At 56.2% G+C, this 23,727-nt stretch overlaps 1 protein-coding gene across 5 annotated transcripts in view; it reads right to left on the minus strand.

Annotated features, from left to right (window-relative positions):
- ITPR3 (inositol 1,4,5-trisphosphate receptor type 3) overlaps positions 1-23,727 on the minus strand; it is a 64,880-nt gene that overhangs the window by 17,697 nt on the left and 23,456 nt on the right. For all 5 annotated transcript variants that reach the window (XR_012126161.1, XM_073224450.1, XM_037023812.2 and 2 more), the window contains 30 exons: positions 22,111-22,232; positions 20,181-20,267; positions 19,579-19,737; positions 19,293-19,391; positions 18,875-18,958; positions 16,439-16,585; positions 16,160-16,255; positions 15,560-15,610; positions 15,254-15,396; positions 14,138-14,237; positions 13,897-14,057; positions 13,186-13,327; positions 11,874-12,035; positions 11,218-11,390; positions 10,548-10,667; positions 10,004-10,186; positions 8,845-9,096; positions 8,616-8,760; positions 8,024-8,165; positions 7,132-7,331; positions 6,100-6,229; positions 5,542-5,599; positions 4,314-4,479; positions 3,139-3,303; positions 2,985-3,059; positions 2,422-2,547; positions 1,807-1,929; positions 1,527-1,727; positions 511-762; positions 101-226 (listed from right to left, as the gene is read on the minus strand). Coding sequence is in view for 4 of the 5 variants with exons in the window: in XM_073224450.1 (XP_073080551.1) it covers positions 101-226; positions 511-762; positions 1,527-1,727; positions 1,807-1,929; positions 2,422-2,547; positions 2,985-3,059; positions 3,139-3,303; positions 4,314-4,479; positions 5,542-5,599; positions 6,100-6,229; positions 7,132-7,331; positions 8,024-8,165; positions 8,616-8,760; positions 8,845-9,096; positions 10,004-10,186; positions 10,548-10,667; positions 11,218-11,390; positions 11,874-12,035; positions 13,186-13,327; positions 13,897-14,057; positions 14,138-14,237; positions 15,254-15,396; positions 15,560-15,610; positions 16,160-16,255; positions 16,439-16,585; positions 18,875-18,958; positions 19,293-19,391; positions 19,579-19,737; positions 20,181-20,267; positions 22,111-22,232 (4,190 nt within the window). In the remaining variant the exon portion in view is untranslated. The remainder of the gene's footprint in view (positions 1-100; positions 227-510; positions 763-1,526; positions 1,728-1,806; positions 1,930-2,421; positions 2,548-2,984; positions 3,060-3,138; positions 3,304-4,313; positions 4,480-5,541; positions 5,600-6,099; positions 6,230-7,131; positions 7,332-8,023; positions 8,166-8,615; positions 8,761-8,844; positions 9,097-10,003; positions 10,187-10,547; positions 10,668-11,217; positions 11,391-11,873; positions 12,036-13,185; positions 13,328-13,896; positions 14,058-14,137; positions 14,238-15,253; positions 15,397-15,559; positions 15,611-16,159; positions 16,256-16,438; positions 16,586-18,874; positions 18,959-19,292; positions 19,392-19,578; positions 19,738-20,180; positions 20,268-22,110; positions 22,233-23,727) is intronic.

Consider the following 23,727-nt stretch of genomic DNA (forward strand, 5'->3'; position numbering starts at 1 on the left):
TTGGCAGCCCAACATAGGGGCCCCTCCACTGCCACCCCCTGGAAGGCTGCCCCCCCAAGCCACAATCCTGCCCAGCAGTCTGCCTGCCACAGGGACAGACCCGAGCGATGTCCAGGGTGAAGTTCTCAAAGAGTGTCCAGATGTGGTTGCTGGTGTAGATCTCCTTCATCTCTACTTCTGTGTCCACATAGCAGTGGTTCACGAAGTTCACGTAGGCCATTTTCACCTGGGCAGCCAGGGAGAAGGTCAGGGACAGAAGCAGGGCCACATGCCCAGACTCCCCCTCTCTCTATGCTTCACCGATTCCTCCTGACCTCCCCCTTGCTCCTCTATCCACGTGCTTACTGCCCTCTCCTGCACCTCCCAGTTCCTAACCACTTCCCCTACTTTGCCTTCCCTCCCTCTTTCTTGCAAGGAAGAATAGCTGCCATGGCTTTACCCCAAGGCCTTCCCCCACCCCCAGCCACCACTCTCAGTCCCCAGGGGACCTCATGAACACACAGGCCTCACCTCAGTGATGCAGTCCTCATGCGTCACAACAGACACCACATCTTCCAGGGGCAGCAGGGAGGTGCACTTGATCTCAGTGTAGACGTTCTTGCCCTCGGCGCAGGCAGCCAGCAAATCCACCAGGGAGATGTGGTACATGAGGGGGCTGTGGTCCTCCACACCATCCCGGGCAGTTTTCATCATGTCCAGGAGGTTGGCCAGAGAGGCCTTGTCATTGTAGAACACAACCACATCGTCACCTGCGTTAGTCAGCTGTGGGCAGGAGTGGGGGACACCTCAGACCCCTCAGTGCAGCAGGCCCAGGGCCCCACCATCTCCTGTGTAACATAAGCCTTCACAGAGCACATACTGCATCTCTCTCATGTCAGAACTTGTTATTTATAGTAATATTATTAATAATTAACATTGTATAGCACTTCCAGTGCCTGGGGTCTCACTTACAAGGTCCTTCATCTCACTTTAGTGTTTGCCCCTTTGCCCCCCTGGCCCACTCCACACTGTAAGATGCTCGGGACAGAGACCACGTGTGGTCCAGACTTAACCTCAGCCCTTCATCCTTCATACCTTAGGTTAATAGGTGTTACTGAGTACCTATTATGCACCAGACACTAAGGCCCTAGCAATGAGCACAAGGGGTGCAGCCCCTGTCCCTGTCCCTGTCCCCGAGCCCCCATTGCTGCCTGGAGCTTACACTCAACCAACTTCCCGCAGGTACACATGGTCACAGCAGGTGCTTCATAATTTTTAAATAAATGATAAATGAAGGAATGAGCAAGTCCTTGCAGGCCTGTTACCTGAATTCTACTGGGCCTCAGCTTGAGTTCTGTTAGGCCCAAAGCCTGAGTTCTCCTAGACCTGCCTCTCTGATCTTAATTCTCCCTCTGTGTCCCCCTCACAGCTCAGCACTTCTGTGTTCCTTTTGTGACCCACTGGCTTCTGTAACTCTGGGCCTGCCATGTGAGTCCCCTCTCTGGGCCACCACCCGTTCCCTGTGCGCCCCTCGGCCCCGCCCTCACCTCAGTCATGATCATGTCCTGGCACTTCTTGACGTACTTGCCCTCAGCCTTGATGACTGTGTGCAGAAAGTCCAGGTACTGCACGTGGCGCCCGTGGGTGGCCAGTAGGTGCACAAAGTGCTGTAGCACTGGCTCACCCATCTCGGAGCACAGCTGGTAGTTGTTCAGGAAGATGTGCTGCATGGTCTCTGCCTCCAGGAGCTGTGAGTGGGCAGGGTGTCCATCAGAAAAGGGGGTCCAGGCCCCAGCCCACCCAGGTGCCCCATCCCCGTGCCCTCACCCCCGGTGTGAGGAAGAGGTGCAGGTGCTTATGCAGCAGGGCCTGATTGCCGGGGTTCCCCGCACAAAACTTCTGCAGGAACTGATGTGTGTAGCGCAGGATCTCCATCATTTTAGCATCGCCCTGGACGGAGAAAGGGGAGAGGGTGCTGGGACCCACCCAGCAGGAGGGCGAGGCCAGGTCTGAGCCAAGCTCAGATGGGGTATAGGTGGGGCGGGACTTGGGAAGGCGGGCCAGGTTCAAGGTGAAAGCTGGGCTTCCAAGTCAGGATATGGAAATGTGTGAGGGGCTGAGGATCAGAGGTTGAGGTGAGACTGGAGTGGGGGGCAAGGCTAAGGGGTCAGGGTCTGGTGAATGGTGGTAGTGTCAGGGTCAAGAGTCTGGGTGAGGATTGGGACATAGGATCAAGGTCAGTCAAGGTGAGGGGTGAAGGACCAAATGTTGAGATAATACTAAGATTGGATTCAGGGGTCAGGTGTCTCTGGGGATAGGCCAAGTCAAAAGGACAGGGGAAGCTGGGTAGGTCAGCATTAAGGGTTAGTGTGTGGTTTGAGTTTGGTCAGGGTTCAGGGTGAAGCAGCCCTGGGGAGTCAGAAGTCAGGAGTTAGGGGTCACCTTGTCGTAGGGGATCTGCAGTAGGTCCAGCATGACCTTGTGGGCGTCCATGTTCTTGAGCAGCCTTTGCTGTTTCTTCCTCATTTGCTCCCCGACACCACACATTTTGTTTAGCCGCTCCAGGATCTGGCAGGGCCAGGGGGTGAGCCCAGAGCCCCTTCCCTCCTCCCCAAGCTTCCGCTCCACGAGGCCCACCCCTCAGGCTGGTCTGAGTGCCTTGCCAAGCACAGCCAAGCCTCAGCTCACAGGGGGGACAGAAGGGGGCAGGAGGCATGGCTGCTGAATCAGATTATCACAACAGGGCAGGCAAGCACTAAAACCAGAATCCCACCCATAAGAGTAAATAGAACAATATGACTGTGAAATAGAATTTCACTAAATTCTTTCAGCTTTGAAAGAATTCCATCCAGACCTGGGCAGGACTGTTTTTAATGTGCAAGAAAAGCTGGAAGATGTCTATTTTGAAGGCCAGTGGCTGGAAGAGCAGGGAGTCAGAAGAGGCCAGGCCCCCCCTGGAGTAGGAAGGCCTGCAGACCCCACCCCTGAGGACCCCAGCCACTCACGCCCTTGATGATCTGGTAGTTCTCACTGCTCTTCTCCCCAGGCAGGTGCAGGAAGCCTTCCTCATCCGTGGGTTGCTGGGGGCACAAGGCCCTGGGGTCAGCCAGACCCAGCTCTCGCAGGGAGCGGGTCCCAGCAACCTGCAGCCCCACTTACCTCCTTCTTGTCTTTGGCAGCGCCTGCCTCCACCTCCTCGCCCTTGCCACTGCCCTTCTTGTCCACCCACAGCTCTGACTTTTCCACCATGGTCCGCAGTCGGTCCAGCTCTGACTTGATCACCTTGTAGTTCTCCACATCCTGAGCTGAGATCAGCAGCTGCACCTGAAGGTCAAGACGGATTTGCCTAGTGAGGTGAGCACCCCAGGTCCACTGCCTCAGAGATTCCTGGTGCCTGGCATAGGTGCCTGGTGCCTGCCCTATGCCAGGCCTCTGCTCTTGGCATTTCTTTCGGTTCCCCCACTGTTCCTCCCCACCAAGCCAAATCCTACTCAATATTTATGGTCCTGTTGTAAGTCCACCACCTCCAGGAAGCCTTCCCTGATGGCCACAGGCCTCCCTGCAATCTTTGTCATGAGATGCCGCATCACCTGGCTTCAGTTACTTGTTGACTCATGTCAAATGCTGCTAAGGCCTATCACTTGTTCACTCAGACCCCAACCAGGACAGGGCAAAGCATACTGGCATCATTGAATGAACTGGCTGCTGAAGGACCTGAACCTGACTCCCACTTTACTTGCTCTGGGTCAGCAGGTAAACTAACCTGGAGGAAAGCTCTCTGGGGCTCGAGTTCCCCACCCCTACAAAACCTGAACGACAGTAATGACCATTTGCTGTCAGCTATGAGAATTCCATCAACACAAGTCCAACATTCAGAGCCTGCCACACAGCAAGCACTTGTGAGATGCCCGTCCCATTTCACAGAGTTGTCCAGACCATATGACTTCACAATAACAAAAACCAGTCACCTAGTTAGAGCGGACCGTGTGCCAAGCATGATTTGAAGCTAACAAAGGTGCACGTGGTACAGTTTGCAAACTGTAAAATGCTGTCCATATTAGCACTTGAGAAACGACAGGCTTTGAACCAAACCAAGAGAAGATAAAAGTGGCCAAGACTTGGCCCTCACCTATAAGGAGCTCAGCAAGGCGCAAACTGCAAACGTGCACCTCAAGCAGCCCCCTGAGCTGTGAGCTCATCCATTGTTGCTCACCCCCAGTGCCCAGTGCCAGCCAGTGCGTGGCCAGGGCAGCCTGCCTAGCCAGTGCCAGGGCTAAGTGGTGCACAGGCCTTCCTTCCCCACCCCAAGGACCAGAACTTAGTGTGGGCAGCACCTGCTTGAAGGTGTGCATGGCCTCCTGGCGCTGGCTGAAGTGCTTGAAGAGCAGTTGCAGGGCGCCCGAAACCAGCGGTGCATAGTCATGCATGGTGAGGTGGATGAGTACACGCAGGAACATGCGACCGCCTTCATCGTCCACCTCCAGCATGCTGCTCGTCTTCCTGCAGCACCGGGAGAGATGGTTGGCACTGGGAGAAAGCACGCTCCCTGGCACCCACTAACAGATGCGGCACCCAGTGCATTATTTGCTAAAAATGTTGATCAGTCATACACAGCTGCTGCCCTGAGCTCCCCAAGTGATTCCCCACATCCCCCAGGATCCTGCAAGGCTCCCTTTGATTATGCAACCGAGGCAGGGATTCCTCATAGGGCACAGGCAGACACACTGCAAGGCACTCATGGATAGAGGTTGGGATTATGAACCACGGCGGGGGAAAAGCCCATCTGCATTTTCACCAATCTCTAACCAGAATGGAGCATTTCTTTCAGTGAGAAAAAAATCAGCTGTACCTGTGACTTCATTACTCAAAAAAATTCACAGGTGTTTTCGTATCACCTCAGGGTTGTTATAGAAATTGTGAAATATCGTTTACATTCATCACTATTTCAAAGTAATGCCACTAATTACACCCCCCACAGCTTGTTATTTAATGTGCTAATAAAGAAGCACATACATAACTGTTATTTCCTACCCTTCTCAAGGCTATTAGTTCCCATTGTATTTTATGCACTTTATTTTACGGTTTTACAAATAGCAGTCTGAAAAGGGGTCCAAAGTCTTCACTAGGCGCCAAGAGTGTGGCACAGATGTGGTTAAAAGCCCGCAGCTCAGGGGTGGCCCCTTCCCACCCAGCCCTCCGTAGAGCAGGCTGCAGGGCCCCCCACCTCCTCCCTGCTGGAACACAGGGACACCCTTCTGGCTTCCTGGCCCAAGTCCTGATGCACAAACAGGCATGGACGCCCTGAGTGGAGGCACAGGAATGACCAGTATGATACTGGGACCCAGGTGGCCCCTGTATCACTGGAGCCGGGCAGGCAAGGGAGGCTCAGAGCACAAGGCCAGGGGACTCCTGCCCCAGAGCATGGTAAGGGGCTGCAGGGGGAAGTAACAAAGGAGGCAGGGGCCAGCTCCAGCCTTGGGAAACTCAGCCTTGAGACCCAAGAAGGGGTCTCAAGCCTATGTCAGCATCACCCACCTAACCCCACCTCAACCCTGGCCTCACCCCACTCCAAACATGGCCTCCGCCTGCTCCCCGATGCGATCCAGGTTCATGGTGGCAGCTGTGGGGAGCAAGAAGGGGCAGATGGGGGCAGGTGGCAGGTCCATGCCCAGGGAAGATGGGAAGCACAGGCGTGAGGGAGTAAGAAGAGACCCAAAACCACCCCTTCTCCACACTGGCTGGGTGTCAGCCCTGCGTGCCTGCCACTGCTCAGCAAGGAGGTGGAACCACAGAGCAGGGACCAGAGCAGTCCCACTGCCATGAGCGTACAAGCCGAGTTCTGGGCAGGGAGTCCTGGTCGGGTTCAGCCTCTGACTGGCTGTGATCTTGGGCAAGTCCCTACCCCTGTATGGGCCTCAGTTTCCCTGTTTAGAAAACGGAGGGAATTACCCCTGCCCTTCCCTCTCACTGTGGCAGTTAAATGAGCCAGTGGAGAAGAAAGGCCACTGTGGGCTGGGGAGCTGGCCCCGAGGTGTTCCCCAGCCTCCACCCACTGCTGCGCACCCCTGGGCGAGCCACACAGCCTCAGCCTGAAGCAGGGAAAGGCAGAGCGGCACTCACTGGTGGAGTCGAAGGCAGGGGCTGTGCCATCGGCCCCGCTGTCCTGCATGGGAAACACCTCCACAAACTCCTTCTTGAAGACAGACAGAAGGTAGGAGATGCGGTAATCCAGGCGGACATTGAGGATGAACTGGAGAAGTGGGGAGGGAATGGGGTGAAGACCGGTCTGAGGTCAGGAGGGATGTGGGTTACCCCAAAAAAGCTCTCACTCAGAGATTCCGGGCGCTCCAGGCTGTCACAACCAGGACAGCCAAGGCTCCTCTTCCCAGGGATGCCCTGGGTGCCCTCTCCTCAGCTCCTGCCCCCGTGATGAGGGACAGCACCTCTCTCAGAATGAGGCAGAGAGCCCCCTCTCCCAGGCCACTCAGTCCCTCTTCCCCAGGCCGAATGCTGACAGAAAAGAGAGTAAAGCTCCCCAGCTCCAAAGGCCAACTCTTGTCCTCCTATCCGGCTCTGCTGCACAGAGCTGGGGCTCCAAGGGAGGGGGGGGACCACCACTGTGAGGGAGCAGGAGAGGCCACTGAGGGCGGGGGGGGTGCAGATGCCGAGCTTGCAGACACCCCTGACTCGCCTCTATCCTCACACGGCACAGAACCTCTGGCCACACCCCAGAACTCAGATCCGGGAGACCCCAGCCCCTTCCCCAAGTATTGCTGGGGAGTCTCAGACAAGATCCAGAACAGGGAAGACTGTGTCTGCCTCAGCAGGAAATGGGCTCTCAAATCCCTAGCTCTCCCTCAAAATTTCCGGAGAGCCTGCCACAGCACAGACTGTGGGCCCCACCTCCAGCATCTCTGATGCTTAGGCCTGGGGTGGGGCCGAGGAATGTGCTTTTCTAAGTTCCCAGGTGAGACTGATGCTGGTCCAAGGACCACACTTTGAGAACCACTGGACTACACAGCAGATCACTGTGGAGACTCCCAGTACCAGATCCTGTGATGTGAGGGTGTTCACTCCACCCAAACCCCTGTACCTGCTCCCCCTCCCCTGCTCTGTCTCCAGCCCCTCCCACCATGGTCCTGGCCTAGCCACCTGCAGGATTTCCAGGATCTTCAGCTTGGTCTCCATCACAACGATGTCTTCATTCTCTTCAAACTTGCTTCTGTCCAGTGGCTCAGGGGCACCAGCACTGGCAGACAGGCTGGGGGTGCCAAAGACAGACTGCTTTCTGCTCAGCACCATGGTGGACATCATGTGGCCCACACCCTGGATGGACCGCCGAACATTCTTACCTGCAGAGCAGGGAGCAGAATGGGGTCACAGAGAGTGCACAGCAGGGACCCCAGGTCTGACTCTGTCTCCCTCAGCTGCAGAACAAAGCCACACTAAGGAAGGGGCAAGGCTAACCCAGTAAGGCTTCCTGGGGTAGGTGAGCTTTAAGCCAAATCTAGGAAAAGAGGGGACAGCCAGAGCAAAGGTGAACTATATGGGGAGATCAGTGAGAATTCTGTGGGAAATCAAGAGATGCTACAGAGCATAGGGGCTGCGGGGACACTGTGTAGGGAGCACAAAACACCAGGTGTCACTCTGTGCTCTTCTTGTTTAGATGAGTTTATGCCACCTGGAGGTATCCTTGAAGGCCGGGCTGTAGTCATCCCTCTGACTGCCACCCTTCCTCCTCATACTCCTGGATGCCAGGGCTGTGTCTCATGCCACTGTCATTCCATGATGGCAGTTCTTGTCCCCCACCTCTCACTGAGAGTTTCCCAGGCTGGGCCTGTGTCTCCACTCCTTCCTCATCTCCCCTAAAGACCAAGCTGTATTGGCAGGCAACTTGCCCAGACTCGCAGGGTCACCAAAGCAGCTGGGCAAGGGGACCCTCTGGTCCAGGAGAGACCAGGAGGCCGCCTACACAGGGTGGTTGATCACAGAGGCCTTCAGGCACTAAGAGTAAACTGAGGAAGGGGGCGGGGCAAAGCCTCACCGCCTGAGTCCTCGTAAGCCTGCAGCAAGGCCGGGGGTCCCTGCACGCAGTCAATGATGCCCAGCAGCGTGCGAGTGAGCCGCAGCAGCTCGCTGAAGCTGTAGAAGCCGAAGTAGATGAGATTGTGCGCCAGGCTGACCACCTGCGGAGGGGGCGTGGCCGCGTTTGATTGTGGGCGAGACCTCGCCCCGGACCGGGCCACGGCGGGAGGCTGGGGATGAGCCCAGGACGCTGGGGGGCGGGGAGTAAGGCAGGACTTCTGGGAGGGCGGGGCTGCGTGAAAGGAGCTGACAAAAGCCCACTAATGAGGAAGCAAGGCCCACGGGCGAGGCTACCGTTGGGGCAAGAGGGCTGAAGTGCAGGAAGGTCGGGGGGCTCCTGGCAAGGGCTTGTGACCCAGGTCCAGGATAAGAGAGTGAATGAGGTGGACAAAGGGCAGGCAGTGGATTAGCCTCCCCCTTGGGAGTCCCAGCTGTCTGTGTGGTCCCCCTGCACTGGCCAGGGGCACTGAGGGGAGTGAGGCCATGCTCCCTGGGGGTGAATGACGCCTAGTGAGGGGTTCTAACCAGGGCCCTGCAGAGCCCCAGCGCACCTCAAAGGTGAGCTTGTTCTTCTCCTCATTGGCAAAGGGCACGGCCTCGCCCACCACGTTGTTTAGGTAGTCCTCTACAAACTCCATGGTGCTGGCAAACTTGTTCTTCTTGTCGTCTCGGGAGGTGTTGAGGTTGGAATCATAGCTGGGGGTGGAGGCGGGAGGCATGAGGGTACCTGAAATCCCCCCAGCCCAGCTTTGCCGGCCCACCCTCCTCTACCCATCTCACTCCTTGATGGTGATGGCTGTGGGGATCTCAGTCCAGAGGCGGGCGAACTTGACGGGCGTGACCAGTTCCTGCGGGTCCCTGTCCACGTGCACATGCAGCATCAGATGGCAGAAGGAGGCACGCAGGTCAAAGGGCAGCATCTCATCCGCCATGCACAAGAAGATGAGGTCAACACCCAGCTGCTGGGAGATCTCGTCAATGGCCAGGTACTGCCGGTCCAGGCACATGCGGGCAAACAGCTTCAGCTGGTACCTGCAGGGCAGAGGGGACGATGAGGACACGGAGGCAGGGGCCAGTGAGGGCTGTTAGCATGCGGGACTGGGCTTATTGAGGGCTCAAGAAGGTGGCAGAGGGACTTCAGTTAAACCAGGCACCAGTCACTATAAGGAAAGGACACAAGTCTGAGTGACAATGGTGAAAAAGCCTGAAATGAGGGGCATTTGCCCATCTCCCCCTCCTTGCCTGGAAGTGTTCATGGCTGCAAGGCTAGGAGAGGGAGGGGAAGGGACCAACCTTGAGTAGGTGGGTGAGGGAAAGACTGGGTAAAAGGAGGGGAAGGTGAATGGCAGGTGCCAGGAGAGCTGCTGAAATGGTGCTGCAGGAAGAGTCGCCGTGGGCTCGGTGACGGCATGCCCTCTGCTTCCTCCGCAGGACCTATTGTGGCTCTGGCTGGGAGTCACATGGCCCAGGTTTGAACCGCGCTCACCACTTACAGCTGGGAAAACTTGGGCAAGTTTCTCTACCTCTCTGTGCCTGCCACCCCAACTTTGAGGGTAGTGATAGTCCCTACCTAACAGGGTTGTCATGAGGCTTAAAATAAACAATCAGATGAGGTACTTCCAACAGTGTCTGGTATACAGTGAGCATTTGATAAGTGTTATCTAGTATTTCTATTTTAAGATATACATATATGTATGTTTGGAGACCAGTTTGGGTTTCTTTCAGGGCTGGTGATGTGCTGAGCCTGGCCTCCAGGCCACCCCATGCAATTCGGGCTACCCAGTCATCCTTCACTTAGCCTCCCCGGTGAAGGCTGCCTTGTGGGCAGGTGGAGGCAAGAGCTCCCTCTTGAAGGGAGGGACTGGCAGAAGGCCTGCTGAGAAGGCCAGAGGGAGCTAGAAGCACTGAAGGAGGGGAAGAGGCTGGGGCCAGAGGGTACCTGTAGTAGCTGAGAACGTTCTCGTCGTGGGCATTGCCAGCCCGCGCCTCCTGGGCCAGCTGCCTCACGCTCTTCTCATGGTGCTCGTTATTCCTGTCGGTCCAAGTGAGCCACACTTCCTCCTCTGAGTACTCGATGCTCAGGTACTCATGGGACTGGGCCATCTCCTTCACTGGCCGAAGCCTGCAAACCAGTGTAATCCATCACAGGGAGCAGCATCAGGGCCGGACTCTGTGCCCAGACCTGTCCCTAAGCATGGCCCACCACACAGACCTCACCTCCCTGAGCTTGGCCCAGTGCCAGCTCACTCCTCACACAGACTGAGCTTCTCAAGCACAGGGACCTTGGCTTATTCCCCCGTGCCTCTCCTCCACCCCGCACAGTGCCAGCACAGAGCTGAGCACACAGCCGGCACGGGGTACATAGCTGCATAGAGCAAGGGGGCCGCTTCTGGTGAAGCCAGACAGGGCCCCAGCTCTGAGTGTCTGGGAGCCAGGCAGGGTGGAGCCCTGGGTGGGGTCAGGAGGCGGCGCAGCTGGCTCACTCAGTTTGGATGAGAATGTCACTGTTCTTGGGGTCTAGCACACACTTGCAGATGAGCTCCTGGGTGACAGGAATAGCGATGTGGTTGGACACGCACAGGTCAGAGAGGTAGTCCAGGAACCTGGGCAGTGACAGTGCGGGTGGGGGGAGCTCAGAGGGCTGGCCCCTAGAGGGGACGAAGCCCACCTCTTCCCCCAGCTGGCAGCACCAGCCCCTGGAACCAGTTTGCTGCTCCTGCTCCTGCCCCCTCTCCAAGGCTCGGAGATGGGTGCAAAGGACTCCCGGCTGCCCAGGGAGGGACAACCCACGGACATCACCCTGTGGCAGGGGGGAGGCTTGATAGGAGCCAGGGGCTCAGGGTAAAGGTGGTAGCAGAATAGCAGTGACATTCAAAATATTTAACAACTGCTTTAATCCAGGCACCCACTGTGTCACGGGAGGAGGGTCTTGGTGCCTGCTGCTGTACCAGGTGTCAACCCTCCTGTGGGGCCAAATTTGGGAGGGTTTCCAGGAAGGGGCTGCAGACACCAGGGCCTCAGAGAGGTGACAGTTTACCAACAGAGGCAGAAGTGTTTCAATATTTTAAAAACCAGCATGGGCAGACTCTACCCTGGGCAGGGGTGGGACAGAGAAGGGAGTGCGTGCAGTAGGGGAGGGTGGGGTGGGCTCACCTGGGCTCCCGGTTCTTCCGCACGAGGCTGACAAAGGTCTCCACCTCAGTCTTGGTGATGTGCTTCTCCAGAAGCTTGCGGTTGTTGTGCAGCAAGGCGGTGATGGTGTCCTCAGCCAGGATGTCGTAGCCGATCTGGGACTGCATCATCCCAAACTGCTTGGCGATGTGCTCCTGGGGGGCAGATGGCCGGGGGGGTCACGGGGAGCCCAGCTCTGCTCCAGAGCACTGCCCCCAGACTCTGAGACAGGGACCAGACACAGGCAGGGGACCCCGACCCTAGAAAGGTGAGTTCAGGAGAGGAAGCCAGCACCAGGCAGAAGAGGGGGTCTATATAACATTATTCAGCTCACAGTCTGTCTCCCTCCCAGAATGAAACTTCCATGCGGGAGGAAACTTGCCTGTCTGGCAGGACCAGCTACATTATGTGTGGGGCCCAGTACAAAATGAAATAGCAGGACCTTTGTTCAAAATTGAGGAATTTTAAGCTGGCAACAGCAGAGTGTTAAACCCGGGCCTTCCGAGTGTGGAGTCAGGCTGCGCACCCATGAAGCCAGCCCCCAGGGCTTAAAACAGTGCCTCACACACACAGTGCCTCAGTAAACATTTGCTGCATGAATGAAAGCATGAGTGAGGGCCTGCGCGGAGGCGGCCCACCTGATTCTTGCGGTAGTCCTCCTGAGAGTGGCGCAGCACGCGGTAGCACAGGCGGAACATGTGCTGGTAGGGGGCATTCTTCTGGTCCGACAGCTCCTCCAGCCGCACCAGAGGGCCCTCACCCGCCTTGTCACGGAACGGGACTTTCAGAATGCCAAAGATCTGGGGAATCAGGGAGAATGAGGAGGGGTCCCCACAACTGCCGACACCCCTAATTATCACAGGAACCCTAAGCACCAAACTGACCCTGACATTAATCTCAAGCCACCCTGACATTAACCCCAAGGTGATTCTAAGCTGGACTTCAACACCAGCCCAGCTCCAGCACCCACTCCCTCTCCTGGCAGGAATCCTGAAGCTGACCTCAGCCCACCCCTCCCCATAGTGAATTCTAATCCCAGCTCAGATCCTGGGCCTGACTCAGCAAGTGGGGAAGAGCAGAGGGTTGCCACAGCTCAGGGCCCTGAGGCTAAGAGAAAAGGCAAGCCAGGCCTGTGCAGCCAGAGCTTAAGAGATGAGACACAGGCTTGCTTCATCCAAAAAATATTTAAGGCAATTAAATATTTCAAACGGCAGGGTTTGGGTGGGGGTGAAAATTTATTCTAGAACAGAGACCAAAGAAACAGACTGAATGGAATGAGAAAATCTTAGTTGGATCCTGGCTAAAGGAAAAAAAAAAACAAGCTTTAAAAGGCATTTTGGAAAAGGCAGATAAATGTGGTATGGACTGGATATATTATTGCTAATTTTCTTAGGTGTGATAATGTTACTGGGCTTACATAGGACTTATTCTTAGGAGATGCGTGCTGAAAAATTTAGCATGCACCCTACTTTGAAAGGCGCAGATGGAAGGAAGGTTGTGCAGATGTAGAGTTACATAAAGCCAAGCTGAAGAAATGGTAACAAGCACATTCAGGCAGTGGGTGTAGTTTTCTTTCAATACTTTCCCAATTGTTGAAATTTTCCTAATAAAAATTTCAAGAAAAATTATTTTTAAAGTCCAAGTTCTGAACCCAATGTCCTGAGTTCAAATCCTGGCCCTGCTGCCTCCTAGCTACGTAGTCTCAGTCAAGCTACTCCAACCTCAGTATGCCTCAGTTTCCTCGTGGGTAACAGGATAATGGTACCTCCCCAGGTTGAGCAGATCAAATGAACCCATACATGTAGGGGTCTCGGGACAGTGCTTGCATGGGATAAGTGCACAATAAATACTCCATTTTTTAAAAGTGATGAGAGGCATGAGGGAGACTACAGCTCAACTGGAGAGGAGGTCCAGCATGGCCTCCCACCCCCCACACATGGGCACCGGCACCTGTCTGAGAATGTTCTGCTCCCTCATCAGCTTCTGCCGTTCCCGGTTGGCCTTGGTGACCATGATGTCCAGCACGTTCTGCCCATTGTTGGGGACGTCGCTGACGAAGAACACCAGGTCCTCCAGCAGCTGGATGACAAACCTTCATGAAGGGATGCCAGGGATGAGTGTGAGGCACCCACCTGGGGACAGCCCCAGGTGGCAGGCAGCCCTTCCCCAAACACAGCTCTCATCACATCACTCGATGGACCTGCTGTCTGAAGCCAAGCACCCAGCACTGGCCTTCAGTTTCTCTCCCCAGCTTCATGCCGAACTGCTCTCAAAACACACCCCTTGCCCCACCCACCCTGGATTCGGAAGTGCCCCGAGACAGACTCTCCGTATACCCCAATCTGGAAAGGAACAACAGGGCTCAAGGCAGGGTGTTTGGAGTGAAGGGCTCTGCATTTCTGTCCTGTTTCTGTTGTTTACTAGCTGTGTGACCTTGGGCTCGTCTCTTTACCTCTCTGAACCTCAGTCCCATCATCAGGGTTAGCTCCGGGACTATGTGAGCACTGAGGCAGGGCCCCACAGGGACTAGTCCCCCACCTGTCTCCCTCACCCCAGCCCAGCTTGTGGCTTCTGCTTTGTGACTCCTCTGTTCGTGAAATATGAACCCCAGGAGAACAAGACCTCTCAGCAAACCTCGGAAAGCCTGCCCCTGCAGCCCACCTGCGGTCGTTCTGGCTGATAAAACCTTCATTGAGTTTCTCCACAGCGCTGGCTAGCATGGAGCTGGCATCATTGGCAAAGTCCAGGTCTCGGATCTCGGACACAGGAACCGACACGATGGCAAAGGCCTCCTTGTCCTCCTTGGTGGGGCAGGTACCCAGCTGCAGGGACAGAGGTCAGCAGGGCACCCAGGGACAAGCTCAGGCCCCAGCCCCGGCCCCCAGCCCCAGGCGGCCCGCACCATGAGCCGAATGGGCCGCTCCTCCTCAATGTCAATGGGCACGTTGGTGCTCTGGATCCACGTGTTGGTGCAGAGATGTCGCAGCCGGACATATGAGTTCCTGCAGGGCGGGGGGTGGGGGGCCCGCAGGGCACAGGACTGTTTCATGATCACATCCCAGCTGTCTGCCTGCTCTGGCCCCCGACAGCTCCCCATCTTCACTTGACTCCACATCCAGCAGCCGTGGGACAGGGGCACTGGTTTCCTCCAGGTGAGGAGCCCAGGCCAGATGAGAGTGACCAGAGTGACCTCACGCAAGCTCACGTGCCTCACCTGCATGCGGAGACCCAAAGCACTCCAAGAGCCAAGGTCTCTTTGTAAACCTGGGGCCAAAATTCATCTGGACAAATGAGGCTGTTTAGACTATTTGTTCCATTTAGTGTCAAGATGCACACGTTTCACAGCAGAAACACTCATGTCTTTGATTATGAAACATAATTTTACCTTTCTGAAATAAAAAACAACTGAACTTAAAAATGTAGCTGGCCCCCAGAGTTTCAGATAAGGGGTTGTGGGCCTGTAGTGACTCAATTCTCCCATCAGCCCTATTGAAGGTAGACTTGATATTCCCACTTTACAGATGAAGAAATCAGGACAAAGTGATTGAGTCAGCTGAGCCCCTACTGCTTGTAAATGCTAAGGCCTGACTGACATCCAGGAAGTTTCTTGATGTTACGTGCTATATCTCAGAGTCAGGGGACCTTAAAGGTCAAGGAGCCAGCCCTACCCAGTGCTCCCAGGACGAACTGTGGTGCAGCCTGTGCTTGAGTGCACAGACCAGCTGGGGCAGGTGGCTGATAAAGAACCCTGGAGAGAAGGCATTTTGATAAAGCACATAGCACAAGGTGGCAAATGCCCAGTGTGTGCAGAACCCAGGGCTGGACGCACGGCAAACATTCAAGGACTGTCCGCTGCCTACAGCTCTCACAGCTCAATCCCCGGAGGGGTAGGACATGCAGATGCTAAGGCCAGAGGACCCCTCAGGAGGACAAAGGAGTGGGATGCAGGAAGCCCAGGGACACGATGGCCCAGCCTGGGCACCCCCAGCCAGCCACCAGGCACGTGGCACCCACCCACCGTGGCACGAAGGAGTCAGTTTTCTGCAATGTGGTGGGGTCCAGCTCAAAGAGGGAGGCGATGTCATTGCCATGGGGCACAGCCACCAGGCGGTACTTTATCTTCTCCCCAGCATTCCGGCGACCTGTGCGGCCCTGGACACCCTGGGATGAAGACCCCAACTCAGGCAAAAGCCCCTTCCTCTACTCAGGTAATCTGAAATCACCTGGGGTCCCACCTGAGTGGCCTTCTCCCTCCAGCCCCCCTCCCAGGGTTTCCCGGCCTCCCCTGCCCCGCCCTCCGCCGGAGCCCTGCTGTGGACCTCACCGTTCCTGCTGCCTTGGGGTCCGATGCATCACCCTTGTAACTGGGGTTCTCCTGGAGAAAAAGGTAAGGGGTGCTTCTGGACACCAGGCTATAGCCACATGACCCCTGTCCCAAAACAAGGTCCACAGAGGGCTTTGGGTCAGAGCAGCAGCCCCCACCCTCCCAGGGGTGCCCATGTTACTCCAAGGGGAGCCATCAGTGAGCGCTCCCAGGCCCCACTCTCTCGGCCCCTTCTCCACAGTCCCAGGGGTGAGCACACACCCCTCCCAACACACAGGGACGCTCCAGGACTCCCAAGCCTGGGCATTAAGGGCATATGTAGATGTCGAAGGTAAGTTCCACAAGGGCTGGGAATTCTGCTCCCTGCTCTACCCCAGTGCCCAGAACAACTCCTGGCACATAGCAAGGGCACAGGAATATTAGGCTTATTTACAGTCATGCACTCATTTGATAACATTTGTTAAATAAACACACGACTGCAGGTAAGCCAGAGTCCACAGATACATGTGTGTGCAGACAGAGCCCAGGCACACACCCTCACTCACACCCACGTGCTCACACAGCCTGCGCTCCCAGGACGCCCTCGGCCTCCCTGCTCACCTCAGCAGCCAGGTAGTTGCCCGTGGCCAGGTGCTTGAAGCGGTACAGGCCATTCCAGTGGCCAGCTCCTCCACGGCAGGGGTCGTGGTGGACCACCTGGTGGGTGCAGGGGTGAGACAGGCCAGGGAGGGGGAGCTCAGACCCAGGGCAGACTTGGGAGGGCACAGGGTGGGGGGACCCTGAAGGCCTGGAGAGTTTTGGATATGTGGTGCCAGGAGCCTTCCTGACTCTGGATCTCCCACCTCCAGTGTGAAGAGGGAAGGCAGGGCAGGCTCTGACCTCAACCTCCCAGAGGGCGTTGGAGCTGGTGGCTGAGGTGGCAGACTGGCGCAGCGTGGTGCGCAGGAACACTTGCAGCTTGCCCTTGTACTCGTCACATGTCAGGAACTTCTCCTGCTCTGCGTGGAACAGCCGCACCACATCTCCCTGCGGGTGTGGGTTGTGGGCTCAGGGTGGACAAGGACCCTCCAGGCGCCAGTCCCACCTGCCTCAGATGCAGGGGCAGCTCCTTCCAGAGCCAGCAAGCAGAGGACAAGATGCATGCTGAGCCCCACCAGAGGTGGCTGGGGTCCGGGGCCAGCCACTCAACCAGGCTTTCTGCCCAGATCCCAAATCCAAAGCTTCCAGATGACTGGGGCAGGACATGCTCTTACCCAGAACCTTCCCTGGCCTTCCTACGTAGAACCTGCCCTTCATCACCTCCCTTCCCAATTCATACCTCTAGAAACCCCACCTGACATTTAACAGTCAATCCCAAGTAAACCCCTCCATGAAGGAAGGTGGGACCTCACCTCCTGGGGTCTTCCCAGGCCCACGGCTGTACCTCTCCTAGGGCCCTTTCTGCCTGGTATCAGCAGTCCATGCCCATTTCTTTTGCTCCCCATTGGTCTGCAGCAGCTGGAGTGCAGGGTCTGTGGCCCGTTCATCTCTGTAGCTTTGGACACAGAGACCAAGTATGGATCCTACCTCTGCTTTAAAAGCTGTGTGACCTTGGGTAAGTCCCTTTATATCTCTGAGCCTCAGTTTCCTCTTCTATAAAATGAGAATACAACTTCTTATAGAAATCATGAAGATTCCAATTTATATAAAGGAGTTAACATTGCACTTACCACATGCCAGCCACAGTGCAAGGACTTTATGTGAGCTTTCTCATCTAATCCTTACACTAACCCTCTGAGTACATACATCATCATCTCCACTTTACAGGTGGACAAACTCAGGCACAGAGAAGTAACTGTCCTGCAAGGGGCATGGGACACGAATCCATGCTGCCTGCAGCTCTGAGGCCCTCATCGCCCCACCTCACTTCCTCCCACAGTGAGCCTGCCACCTAGCAGGCTCTCAGTCACGGCTGACACTGCTATTATCACTAATGGCGTTATCTGTCTTCCCTGCACTGTGCTGGACACAAAGGACTCAGTCAACACTTGTGGAGTGAATGTGGGAGTGAGGGAGGGAGCAAACGAATGAATACACACAGATGGAGTCAGTCACTGTGGCAGAACCTAGTGACTTCTACCCAGGCTGTGCAGGGTGGGGGCAGAAAAGGGGTGGGTTTGTGCACTCAAGTCTCACTTCCAAGTTGCCTGGATTCTAACACTGGGGCCATGACAGATTTACCAAAACCACCCCAGGCCGCACCATGGAGTTCAGCCCAGTGATGCTTCATTTTCTCTGTGCTGCATAGATTTAGGGCTGGGATGTGTAATCAGGGAAGTCTTCTGGGAAGAGGTGGTCCATGAACTGGGCCTTGATTGATGTGTGGGTGAGGTGCAGGCTTAAGGGAAGGAAGGAAAGGCATTTGGACAGAGCACGGGTGGATGGGAAACAGCCTGGGAGAACGGAAGGAGGAGGCAGCGAGTGGCTGAGGAGCAGCCTAGCTGGGGTAAGAGGGCAAAGGGGGCCACTGCAGGCTTCTGAATGAGGGAGGGTGCAGTGAACACGGGGCGGCCTCCTTAGGTGGCTGTTCTTGGACCTGTCACCTGTCCCTCAATCATGATATCTGGCCAGATATACCTGCCGACCCCCAGCCAACAGCCCTGCCCTCTTTGCTACCCCAAGTCTGCCCCTCCACACAGCCTGCCTTCAGTCTGCTGCTTCTACTGCCAGCAGCCCCACTTGAGGACCTCTGACCTCCCCCCGTCTGACTCCAGCCCTCCTTCCCCACTCTGCCCTGATCCCTCCCAGTGTTTACTGTGGTATCTCCCAGCAATTCTGTCCAGAAAGCTCATGCCTTCCCCACCTGCAAACCTCTATGTCCCAGAGCCCACGCTGGGCAGGTCAGGAACCAGGGCAGCACAGACCTGACTCAGCAGCCTTATGCCCTTGCCCAAGAGGGCAAAGGGCACAGGGGCAAAGGGTAGGGGAGTGTGGGGATTGGGAAGGAGACAGGGTGCTCAAAGGGCCCACTCCAAGGTGGGGGGATGGGGACACCTCTGAGCAAGAGAACAAGCAGGCCATCTAGGACCCAGAGAGGGTGCAGAGGGGGCTTATGAGGCAAGAGATGAGAGAGGTAGCAGTCCGGTTGGGGAGGTGGGAGTTCAGTGGGGTAGGAGGGAGACTGGAAGGGGTGCAGAGCCAGAGAAGGGGGCACATAAAGAAGAGGGCTAGGCAGGGAGCAGAGCTGGGGTAGGTGGGGGAAGGCAGGAAAGGCCTGTGAGGAGGGGCTGTGCAGGAGCAGGCAAGGCAGCAGTGCTGCAGGCTCCCAGGGCTTACCCCTTTCAACACCTCCTCCAGGTGGTCTCGGAACTGCATAAACAGGTTAATCTTCCAGCTAGTATTGCAGTTCACAGAGTTGACCTGGGGAAGGACAGAGAGAATCCTGATGCCAGGAAGACCCCCACTGTTGGGGAATGGGTCAGTGCTAAGGGCCTAGAGAGGGGGTGAGGTCCAGCCCGGATCCCATCACAGCACAAGGAGCGGGTGGCTTCTCCCAACTGCCCTGTGGATGCCAACCTGTGGGGTGGAGGATGGGGGCAGATGCTGAGAAACAGGTGGGGAGTGGTGAGGCCCAGCTTTTCCAGCAGGCCAGACAAGACTGGAAGAAGAGACCCTGGTGGGAAGGAGATGTCTGTACCCTCAAGGATGTGTGGATGCCCCTCCACTGCAGGGCTGGACCCACCACCTCACTCACCTCCTTGCAGCCGGCGTTGTCGCTGAGCTCATAACTGCTGGCATGCAGAGGCTGTCCTGCATTGACAGGATTCAGTATCACCTTGTCCCCCACCACCACCTACAGGGACAGGCAGAGCAGGATGAAGGTGGGAAGTGCCAAGCCCCCAGGCCTCTCTGATCTCAGTCTGCTCCTCTAAGAAATGGGCATGACCTCATCCAGTCCCCACACTGAAACCCTATAAAAGCCCCCATGGAGCTGTGGCCTGCACCACCACCAGGCCCCTGCAGCCCAGCCCTGTCCTCACATTGTCCCCATTGCTCCGCAGCTTCCAGAAAGGCTGTATGAAGAGCCAGGAGCCCTCATTGCCCATGGCATCCAGTGTCACCCGCATGGCGTTCTTCTCCAGCAGCGCCGGCAGGCGCTTGTTCACTGTCAGGTACTTATTGCTCTTCATGTGTAGGAGCTGGTGGGCAGGCAGAGTGCAAGTGAGGTCCCCAGGCCCAGGAGGACAGCCCATCAGGGAAGGGGCATCGGGGGGGTTACACCTGTACATACATACAGTGTCGGACACAAAGACACAAACACAAACTGAGATACATGCAGTCACGCACACAAACACACACTCCCAGCCAGGCTCCCAGGTGATCACCAAAAAGAAGCTGACACTGTTCTAAATACTGTACGTGCATCAGCTCGTGTAACCTTACAACATCCAAGAGGGAAGCCCTATCACTGGCTGATTGAACAGAAGGGGAAACAGAGGCACTGGGAAGTTAAATAACTAGCCCAAGGTCACAGAGCAGAGATTGGGACCCAAAATCCGTGCTAGTGACCCCTGTGCTTCAAACACATAGTGGACACAGCTACTCAAGCCCCATGGCAACAAACGCACTCAGGGGCTCTCACCTGGATCACACTGCCGTACTTCACCACGTCCCCATGCACTTTTTTGTTCTCCGTGTCATTCTGCTTCTGCTCCATCTGGGCTGCGTGCTAGGCAAACACACACAGAGGTGGGGGGCGGGCTCAGAAGCCTGCTCCTGGAGGGGCACATCCCTCCCCCAACACATGTGCACGTGCCCACACACACAGCTCCTGGCACTGCCCCAGAGTGCTCATCAGAGGCCATCCAGCCCATTCCCTCCCACTACCGAGGAGGGACCGAGGCTGAGTGTGGAGGGGCAGCCGGAGTCACACAGCATGCGTCTCAGGGAACCACCAAATCCCTCACCCCTGCCCCCCCACCTCCCTTTGAAGGGGGCATGCCAGCAGGGCCTTGAACCCCCTAGCAACCCCACATTCCCAGCAGACAACCTCAGCTATGCCTCGCTACCCCCATCACACAGACTCCTGACACCCCCAACATAGGAGCCCTGCCCCAGCCCAAACCCTGGCAGGCATGCTTGATGCCGAATCCCTCCTTCTCCTCCACTCCCTCCCAAACCTGTGTGTGCTCCCAGGCCACTTCCTCCAGGTACCCTTCACTGACTGGCCACATCTGACTCTGATGGACCCAACTCTGGGGGCCTCCAGGATTTGGTCTGTGTCCCATTAAAGATACCTTTTTAGGCATCTCCGTCACATTAGACTGGAAGCTGCCTGTTGGTAGGCTCTGTCTCCTCTATCCAGTCAAGGGCTCCTGGAGACAGAGCTGTGTTCTTCCACCAGATGGGCACTCCCTGACAGCACTGGCCCCTCTGTCCCTTCCTTCTCCTCAGTCCCATTACCCAGGCCTCATAACGAGGCCAGGGCATGGGTGGCTGCTTGGAAGACTTGCCATGTACCACGTAACTTTCCACACACCTACAGTGTGTGGCTGACCACGCGTGGTGCAGAGCCCATACCCGTGCATGTCTGAATGCACCCTGCCCAGGCTAGATTCCCAGTTCGGCCTCCGCCAAGTCGGCAGCAGGAAGGAAGCCTGTGATGGCCCCCAGCCCAAGGAGCTGCGGCTATTTTATAAGAGCTCAGGCAGCCTGCCCCCAGCCCCCGCTTCCGGGCCCAGTGGGCGGGCCCACCTTCCTCCATTTCACACCCACCTCCCCAGGGAAGCAAGGTCCACATGAGAGCGGGCAGGGCACTCGGCCTGCAGGGGTGCCTCAGAAGCAGGCTCCAAGGCTGCTGACCACAGCCAAGTCTCCCACTCTCTTTTCCATGGGGCCGGGCTTGGGGCCCTGAGCTTTGTCCTGAGAGGAATGCCCAGGACGTGAACTCAGCCTCTGGTTCCAGGGGACCTGCGAGCAACCACCAGGCCCTCACATTGCACACCAGGCATGTGTCCAAGGAACCCAAGATGTGCCAGAGACCTGGGGCCACTCATACTGCAAACTCACAGGACGACCGTGCTCAGCCAGTCCCCTCTAAGGACCCCAAGGCTCCAACTCTATTAAATGAGGAGAGGTTAAGACTGGTTCTCAAACTGGGTTCCCTGGAGCTGCTATCTCCAGGAGCCACTGCTAATTCCATGTATAGCTGTATAGGTCGCTCACTGCACCATGACATCCAGCTGAAGGGCTGGGTGGGGGCTGAAATCCAATCCACATTCCCTCACTGAGCCATGTGCCCTGGCATAGGGCTGTGCCAGCCTAGAGGAAAAGGCACCCTCTTCTAACTGGCACAGAGGGGTCGTGTAGATGAGGGAGTCAGTGGAGAGCACTCTATTTCCCCCACCTCACTTCATTCACACCACTTGGCTCAGTGGTAAAAGCCACTCAGCTCATTTTAAAAACCACTTGACTCACCCACGAGGCCCTGTCAGCTCTGATGAGCAGTGACCCCGCCACATGCACCCAGGTGCCTGATGCACAGCCACAGGTGCACAGCTACACACACACACCTGCAGCTTCTGCAGCAGCACTACGTCAGCAATCTTCTCCTTGTCCTGCTTGGTCTGCTTGGCCTTCCAGTACTGCTTCTGGGCTGAATAGCGGTTCATGGGACACACCTTGAACAGGCAGTCTGGTAGGGTAGGCAAAAGGAGGGAGACAGGTTGCTGTGGAGGTCAGGCCTTCCCTGGGGAAATTCCCCAGCCTACAGCCCTGCCCCCAAATCCCACCTCTGCTCTCCCCACCCCTTCCCACCCTCCTGTTCCCCTGAGTAGAGAGGAGGTGGTTGGAAGAACCCTGTAGAACTTGGAGCATCCTGAATCAAGTAGAATGGTGAGTCCCAGCAGCAGGTTGGAGAGCAGGATCTCACTGGCAGGAGGATGCTGTCCTCAGCCCCAGGGGAGGTTATCAGAGGCTCCTGGGCTCCCATTCCTATGCTGTCTGTGCCCAGCTTTTGTGGATACTGGTGGCTGACAGCTCCCACCTGTATCACTCTCTGGCCACCTGCCATCTTACGCACATTGTCTGGAAGTTACAACCCCACAGCAGGGGCAGCCCACATGCAGTGGCTGATGCAGGCATGAGGCCGTCCGGCCCCTGGAGGGAACTGTCTGCAGCACTGGTCACTCCCTGGCCCCCATGGGGTCAGGCGGAGGCTTCTCCTCTCCTGGAACCACATCCTCACTCTGCTCTTCTCCTGCCATGTATGAGCAAATCTCCCTCCCTCTCTTTCCCAGAGACACTCTCCTCAACAATTCCCCCCCTTCATAGGCTCTGCTTCTAGGGAACTCAGTCTAAGAAAGGGCTATTCAAAATTCCAGAAACAGGTTCACTATAGCAATTTTTATTTTGGAAAGCAGACAAAACATCTATGATTTTCAAAAGCCAAAACTCCAGAAAGGATATCAGATTTTTCTACTTATCCAAACAAGGCATGGGTTGGAAAATCCTATTGTAAAGCGTGGTGGGAAAGGATCGAGGTTGCTGGATCACAGTGAGATACTGGCCCAGGTGAGTGGGCCTGTTTGACACAACAGGGCTGTGCTGTGCAGCAGTGAGCTCCCCATCACTGGAGGGAATCAAGCCCTGGACAGGGGTTGGGCTCATGCCTCTAAGGCCCTCTCATGCTACAGTGCCATGCTGTGACTGCACAGTGCTCCAGTAGCATGGAACACAGCAGAGGTAGTTGTGCCAGAGCCCCTGAAAGACATCACTGGGGGGTAGGTCAGAGAGATGGGGCGCCCCCTCCTTCAGGCCCTTTCATTCACCCTCTAAAGAAAGGCAGGCTATGTTCCTGCTCTGAGCAAAGCTGGTCATCCAGCCCCTGGGAACTAAAAGCAAAACTGGATTTTCTGTAGTCCACAAGCAGACAGAGGCCCACTGATACCATCAGGAGAAGAAACTGAGTGAGTCAAAGTTCAGAGAAGACAGAACTGCCTCGCAAGCAGGGAAACAATGGCAAGTGCTTAAGCAGACAGAATCATCAGGGGTTGCCCTGCCAAGCCCACCTTGGCACCACCAGCATGAGCGGGCATCACTTCCAGAAACAAGCTCCATTTGTTGGAGGGAGTATGTCCTTATGGGGTTTTGCTCAGTCCTCAAGAAGAAGCTGGGGTCTCACCCCCTCC

Source organism: Manis javanica, chromosome 16 (assembly GCF_040802235.1).
Source record: "Manis javanica isolate MJ-LG chromosome 16, MJ_LKY, whole genome shotgun sequence".
Lineage (NCBI taxonomy): Eukaryota > Metazoa > Chordata > Mammalia > Pholidota > Manidae > Manis > Manis javanica.